This window comes from Cariama cristata, unplaced genomic scaffold (genome assembly GCF_000690535.1).
Source record: "Cariama cristata isolate BGI_N322 unplaced genomic scaffold, ASM69053v1 scaffold17433, whole genome shotgun sequence".
Lineage (NCBI taxonomy): Eukaryota > Metazoa > Chordata > Aves > Cariamiformes > Cariamidae > Cariama > Cariama cristata.
In genome coordinates this window covers 36,673-44,503 of record NW_009609176.1, presented here as the reverse complement: position 1 = coordinate 44,503, position 7,831 = coordinate 36,673, and the positions used below count along the sequence as shown (strand labels likewise).

The following is a 7,831-nucleotide window of genomic DNA, read 5'->3' as shown; positions in this document are numbered from 1 at the left end:
ATATTAAAAAATTGATATATTATTATCCCTAGAGGCTCACAGCGTGATAGAAATGTCATGGCCCTGCCCAGCACGCCCACAGTCCCTGTCCCCTGTTGTTCCGCGCTGCCTGGTGTGAGGCTGCGGCTGCTGCGCCGGGGCAGGTAGGAGAGGGGTGGTGACTGGTGAAATGCCAGGGGATCCCGTGATGTCCGTAGGGACCCAGAGGAATAACGTGGCCCTTGGTTATGGCAACTCCAGCAGCTTTGCAAAGTGCAGTCATTTCTTCTCCCTACGGAAGAGCTGTACCAACGGTCAGCTCGAGCCACGGGTCTTCTCTGAAACCCTGCTACCGGGCTGAACCCCCAAGGTGCAGCACCGGGACGTGGCTGTGGTTGGCGAGCATCCCTTCTATCCCCACGTCCATGGTCCTCAGCTCCTCCGGGCAGCTACTCAGGGTAGTAGCCCATGGACCTGGGTGTTTCAGTAACGGGTGTTCAACTATTCACCCCTCCTCTGGGTGACTGCGGACCTCCTCTTCTCTCAGCAAGCTGTGCTCTTTAAGACTTTAAAGTCTTGTTATTTAATCAAAAAGCTCTCTCTATGAAAAGATACAGGATAACTCCTTCCTAGCTGTTTCTCCTGCTTTCCCTTCCCATATTTTCCAGCTCCATGGTTTCTCAGTGTCTTGCTGGGAAGAGCTTGTGTTTTCCAGGCAGTGCTATTTGTTTGCTGGAAAGTTTGGAGGCTGCACATCCCGTGTTCCTACACTACCCACCGTACTGCAGTCTGTCTTACTGTCTGACGCCTGGTGAAGATTGAATGTTTACCCAAAGGATTGAACCTGTCTCCCCTACTCCATGCAAGTCTTGGGAGCTAATCAAACAGGAGCCTTTGTCCAAAGGGCTCCTTCTCTTGTGCCGAATAATCAAAATCCTCTTTCTTTGCCTTGCCAACAGGGTATGTCCAAGCATGTCGAGCACTGATGATTGCCGCCTCCGTCCTGGGTCTTCCCGCTATCTTCTTGCTGATAACGGTCTTGCCCTGCATCCGGATGGGCCATGAGCCTGGAGCTGCCAAGTACCGGCGGTCCCAGCTGGGAGGGATCCTCATCATCCTCCTGGGTAAGGTGCCTGCCGAACGTGGAGAGCCGGAGGTCTTCCTCTGCTCCAGGACGGCAGGGTGCAAACTACTTGAGCATGTTCACCTGAAAGGATGGCTGTCCAGGCTGGGCTGACGCTGAAGCTCTCCAGCATCGCTGCAGTCTGTGGGGGGAACAAAAGGCACGAACAGGAGTGGGAGGACAAAGATAGGACGCAGGGAGCAAAGCAGGGCGAAGAAGGAAGGGCTATGAAACCCTACTGTCTTGTGGAGTCCTCGGCCACCGCCTGTGTCTGTGGGAGGGTGATAGTTGCCTGCAGGCACTGGTTTTGCTGGTTCGCTCTGGAAGCGATGCTATTTTTGGAAAAGGGTCTAAACTTCCAAGCTGCTGACAGGGAATAGACAGCCTCTGAATTTTCCCTGAGCATCGCAGATGTGTCCAGGTCAAAGTAAGCTGAGGTGTGTGGGAAGGGAAGCCCGCTGCTGAGGGGGTGCTGGTCCTGCGGGGACAGCAGCGGAGGGAGCAAGGAGGTGGCACGGTCCTGGGAAGAGGGATGGCATGTCCCCCGTGCCTCCCAACCCCCTCGCCTTGCCCTTGGCCTCCAAGTTCCCCTGGGAATTTCTTCTCATCCTCAATGCCTGCGGAGGAGATTGTTTTGAGCAGCGCAGACTGTGGAGCTCATTGTCCCCAGTGCAACACCTGCATGTTCTTGAAGCCTCGTCATCTCAGCAACGGGCTGCGGTGCCTTGTTTTTACCCGTCTGTGTGGCAGAGGAGGAGGGGAGAGGGAAAGTGGCCTCTTTGTGTGGCTCTGCTGGTCGCTGGCAGCCAGCGCTGACATCATGCCCGTCTTCTTTCTTCTTCTTCTCCTCTTTATTTTTCTTCAAGTGGGCACTGGATGTAGCTGCATGCTCGGAGGGGCTGTCCTCTGGATGCTCCTTCCTCGCAAGTCGTCCCTCCTCCGGTACCTTGGTGAGAAGCAGTTAGTATGAGTCAGTACATCTGAAATCTAAGAGACTGAGACCGAGGGGGCCTTTCGATGCCTGTGAGGTTTAAGGGCACGTTGCCACAGCTGGAAGTCCTAAAATCAGCTATATATAGGGCCTGTTTAGGACATCCCTATCATGAACAGCCATGTTAGAGAGCTGTTGGAATGTAACCTTCATCCCTGCCCCGAAACCTTGAGTCACATGTTTGGGCTTGGCAAAGTGAACGAAAAAGTGGTTTTTTCTGCCCGTGAATGAAATTTTAGTGCCAGAGGAGTCTGCTCTGCCAGATTTCCCCTGCCCAGGATGGAGGAGGCCCAGCAGAGCTGCACTTTGTCACCAACAAACACCAGCTTTTGGCTCCGGTCAAGGAGCACCGTGCTGTAGCTCAGCCCTGTTTGCATGGCTGCAGATGTGCGGGTGAGAGTATTGCCCCTAATTCCCAAAGGGCAACAGGGTTACAGGACCAGCACACGCGCGGCAAACAAATTGCACTGACAGTACTGGGTAACGCTGCATTAGAACAAGTGAAATCCCATATTTTACGGTCTTGCCACCAGGGTTTGGGGTCTAGTGTGCCACTCTCCCATCCTGGTCTTGCTGCGGTGTGACACCAGGGAGGAGAATCGACGTAAGAGGATGATGGAGATAAGTCGTGATGCTCCACAAGCCAGGCTCCTCTCTACCTCAGAGCATGGTTTTCCCACTATGTAGATCCTGTGAGGAAAGGAAATGTGTATTTACAGAGACGTTGGCAGACAACTGCTCTTTGGGTCAGATTTGGACTTCTTACTGATTTTTACCCCTGTGAGTTTTGAAGCATCTACAGGTGAAATGCTTTGCTCGTGTCACTGCTCTGGGCTGGGAACAGCAGCCTGGTCACAATGTTTTAGTCACAACTACAATAATGCTCTTTTTGTCGGATCACAAATGAAGAATAAATAAGCTCTTTTTGCTCTTAAGTTTTTGGTTTTGGTTTTGGGTTTTTTTTATTTTATTTTTTTTTTTATTTTAAAAACAAACCACCCACATTTATTTTTACAAAACCCAATTTTTTTTTCCAGGCTGATCAGCAAGAGAGTCCCTTTGGAAGAAGAATAATGTACAGAGCTTGGGACTTTGACATTATTTAAGCTGATTAATGATCTGTTATTTGCAAAATGAGGTGTTACCATCCTGGAGCATTTAATAAGCTTGAATCAGGCCTCTAAAGACATAATATTGACTTAAAATTCATTATATTCTGGAAGTAATATGCTCTGGACTGTTCTTATTTACCCCCTGGCCCCTGAACTCTCATTCGTGGTTTTTCCCAACCGCACGGGCTCCAGCCTTTTCCTTAAAGCGGAGACCAACTCCCAGAGCTCCGATTAAAAGAAAACAAACCCCCGAACACTCACAAACATAGCAGAAGTAGGGAGTGGAGATGTGATCAGGGGAGCTGGCCCCACGGCAAACTTCCCTTGTTGCTCGGGGAAGGGATGGCAGTTTGTCACTGAAATTAATTAAAAAGGAAAACGGGTTGAAACACAGCGTGAAGTCAAAAAAAAAAAAAAAAAGAAGGGAAGAAAAACTTGCCAGGAAAACAATGGGTTCAGATGTTCCATTGATTTTTCTGTCCACTGATAATAGCAGGCTGCAGAGAGCAACCTGTGTGCGCACCCTCCTATCCTGCCTGCTGATGTATTTATGTCTTTGCTTGATCCTATCTGTCCGAGAGAATTGATTTATTGCCGAAAACAACCGTCAGCGGAGGTTTGCTCTGAGCCAGTACGAAAACATTTCATAGGCTGGTGTTGATGGAAAAACCCTGGCCCATCCTCTGTCGTTGATACTAATTTGGGGGACCCCGTGCTGGTAACCAAGCAGATGTTTTTCTAATGGAGGTGAGGGACTCGAGACACTGGAAAACACAGATGGAAAATATGTTAGTTATTGGGAATTACTACTGCACAATGACCATATTAGCTATTGTATACTAAATAAACGATATTAATAAGCTTTTCTGAACACTGCATTTAGTTGTAAAACCATAGATATCAAGATAAAAATATTACCTTGAGCACAGAAAAAAAAAAAAAATCATGGATATCTATGATTTCAACCAAAGGCTTTGAAAGAGAAGGCAGTGTGACTTTGACTCAGCAACTCAGAATAATTGAATTTAGATGTGAAAGAAAAGTATTCTTTCTTCTGCAGAAAGCCTCTGACTTACTGTTAAGGAATCTGGCAGGGACTCGCTGTCCCTTGAGTTAGACTAATCCTGCTCCATCTCCCCCACCTCGCCAAGCACCTTCTGTGCTTCTTGTCTACGTGTTCTTCCAGTGATTAACATACGCCCGTAATGTACAATATTAAGAGTTTCAGCTCAACGGATTAAGCTACTGCAAGTCCGTAGTCAAAAAGGACTTAGAAATGCTGGGAGCCTGGGATGTATCCCTATGGATTCACGGCGATCTGATGGAGCAAGGACAACCATACCGTGCGTTACTGAGATGACTTTTGCAGGTAAAGGCAGTGGCTTTTACAGGATTGCCTACTTTAGCTGCAAAAAGCAAGGAAGATTTCCAGTACGTGTGTGCCCCAAAACACGCCTGTTTTCCCAGCTAACCTAGTTGGTCTAATAGAAAATATTCCTTCTGTTTGCAGTCCTCCCCTTACTTTTCTGCCAGACTGTGTTGCTTACAGCAGCTCTACCATCTGAAGACATTCTTGTTTAGAGAGAGGCAAAGGGTCTCTCCGCATTAGCACAAAAGAGACGGGGTAATAGTTTCTATTCAAACACCTTTTCCATGTAGGCAGAGATTTTAGAGCTTTAAACTTGCCTTAAAATGCCTTTTCCAATCCCTTTGGATTTCTTAGCAAATCAACTTTTTTTTTTTTTTTTCCCAGCCTTTCTCCGTGATACAGCTAGACCAAAATTTTGAGTCCACCAAGAAATATTGCAATTGCAGCCCGTCCTTTTCACATCTTCTCAGAGGATTTACAGCCCAATCTAATCTATGCAGAGGGATGAAACCCAGTCCTGTTTCAGGGCATTCCTCTTGCCGAGCAGCGGGGTCACTGGTGACTGACGGCAGCTGGTAGCCTCCGAAGACAGAGAGGTCAAACGAACCCATGCAAAGTCCTTGGCTTGTGTTTCACAGCTTTCGAGTATTGTCAGCATTAAAATAAGGTGGTTTTACATGTAGCTGAGCCCCATGCACAAGAGATGCCATTGTGTTGGCGTCCCTGAGAGCTCTTCTCACCCCAGTGCAAGTGTTTTCTTCGGTCCTGTGTTGTGGGGGAGGGTCTGGATAGATAAGGCTCTTATAGTCTATGGACATAGATAGATAGAGAGAGATATATATATATTTACTGCTGACAGAAAAAGAAAAGATGATTGTCTTTTTCCGGACAACAAAGCAGCTTTTTTTCCAGAGCCCATTAGAATGCTTTGTGGATTCCTAACTGATACATTTTTGTTTTAAAGCGTTAGAGGCTCACGAGCTGTTGTCAGGACCGATCCACACGCAGGAGAAATGCTGTTCCCCCCCTCCCTGCCTTCTCCAAAAATTCCTTCCAGAGCCGCGGGACCCTTCCTTTGAGGAGGCCCAGAATTATTACTGGCTTTATTAGCATCCTTCAATGTTCTTCTCTTTTCCATAAGAAAATATTTTCTCTCACAATAACTGCGCCTATTGGGGATGGGTTTTCTGCTGGACCGGCCAGGAGCTACGGTTTGTTCTCTGCTTTAACTAAACAATTTTATTTTTAATCTTATCCCCCCCCCTTTTTTTTTTTCCCTCTTGCAACCTTAACTTTTTGACACTGCCTCCAGATACCTTTTAACGCGGTCGGTGGAAATCTGTACCGCTGCCACGATCCTGTTATTGTTTTGCTCTGATTCTCTGATAGCCACAAGGATGGAGTCCTGCACAGCTTGTCCCGGAGGCAAGTAAATATTGACAGATTAATTCTTCTCAGATGTACAGGCCATAAAGGAGTATTGTTTTAGGACCTGCTCCTGTGAGGTGATTAACACCATCGACTCCCGTTGCCCTCGGTGCCCGTGGGGACTTTGCGGGACGGAGGTAGGACCCTCGGTGAGGGTAGCGAGTGTGACCTTGTGTAGCCGAAGGAGAATGCAGGGCACGTGTTTTCTCCCTGCTTGGAGCAAACCGTGTGTGCTTTGAGTAAATCGTGTGTGGGTGCTGCACGCTGAAACACTGGGGTCCCTACCCTGGCTGCCTGCAAAGTGCTGAATTTGAACCCGCTTTGCTCTCCTGAGGGTGTATCGCCTTCACGTGTCGTCTGCCTAGCAGTCCTCAGCACCGTTTTTTTCGTGGAAAACAACCTATGGAATTTCCAGCAAAATTTGAAGTCCGCAGTCATTTTTTGACCCACTGTAGACTCTAGGTAGCATACTGTTTTCCCTTCTGCAGACCCTTCAGGTCCGATTTCTATTCGGTTCAATAGGTTTCTGGAGAACCTTGCTGGGTCTGTCCCCATCACTTGATATAGAGAAATTTTCCACAGGGAAGTGGAATCTGCTTTCCAGAGTTGAGAGACATTTCCTTCTCCATAAAAAAAACCCCCAACTCCCGCTTATTTTGTCCTTACCCGTTTTCTGCTTGTATTATATAAACTCTACTCTGTCTTGCTAAATGCGGGAATATTTCATCAATGTTTGTGTGACCATTCAGTAGAGCAACCGCAGTGATGCTGACTGACATGGGTCGAGGACATAGCACATGAGTTCATGCAGAAAGAGCCATTTAAACCGGTTGACCCCGAGCCACCGATTTTGCGGTCTCACCGCATATGGTTTTCGTGGTCTTACTTTGTATCTATTCTATTCCTAATTCTGCAGCTCTCCAGAGCATCAGTTTCAGGGATGACTTTCATTCTTCACCCTTAGCGATGTTTCTAGGGAGCGAATCTGTTTCCCTTGTAGCAAATATATCAGATTGTGTCAAGCAGCAGTTGTTTTTTCCTCTTGCTCGTTGGTGCCTGAGAGAGATGGCTGTTCTCCCTTGGTCTCTCTCCCCACAAGGCTTCCACGCTGCCTCCTCCTCGGAGATCTCTTGGACCAAGCCTTGCTGCTGATGCTCCTGGATCCCACCACGGGTCTGCAAGGGAGGAGGGATGGGCTTCCTCTCCGTCCCCCGTCCTGCAGAGCCTTCCTTCCCCGTTGGTTTGCTTTCTGTCCCCGTGGTGGGGTTACATGCCGGAGTTACCTTTCCTTTCCATCTCTCCCCAGCCATGTGCGGTGTCGTTGCGACGATCTGGTTTCCCGTGTGCGCCCACCGCGAGACCACCATCATGAGCTTCGGCTACTCCCTGTACACGGGCTGGATCGGCTCTGCCCTCTGCCTCTTCGGCGGCTGTGTCATCGTCTGCTGCTCGGGAGATGCCCAGACATTTGGTGAAAACCGTTTCTACTATGCCTCTGGATCCAGCTCCCCTACCCACGCGAAGAGCGCTCATGTGTAAGCGTCCTGGGGATGTCCCACGGCTGCCGTCGGATGCTTTGGCTGGTGGGTTTGTGTGCCCTGGGTTTGCTTCTACTGCCACAGGCTGCTGTCAGGCTCCCAGGGGAAGATTTAGAAAAGCAGCACCAATGTCTGGTAGTTTGAAGCATTATTCTCCCCATCTGTTCCCCCCTTCTCTAGAAAGAAAGCTCCAGCCAGCCCTGCCACTTGGTCCTCCCCGTTTTGTCCCGACCTCCTGCCCCATCTTCTTCCAGCCAGGATGACTCGGATGGTTTGGGGTTGTCATGTGGG

At 48.8% G+C, this 7,831-nt stretch overlaps 1 protein-coding gene across 1 annotated transcript; it reads left to right on the top strand.

Moving 5' to 3' along the window:
• The first annotated feature begins 937 nt into the window (after positions 1-937).
• CLDN11 (claudin 11) lies at positions 938-7,541 on the top strand. Its single transcript, XM_009697456.1, has 2 exons — positions 938-1,103; positions 7,309-7,541. The coding sequence occupies exons 1-2, from the start codon at positions 965-967 to the stop codon at positions 7,539-7,541; spliced, it is 372 nt and encodes a 123-aa protein (XP_009695758.1). The 5' UTR covers positions 938-964.
• The last annotated feature ends 290 nt before the right edge of the window (positions 7,542-7,831 follow it).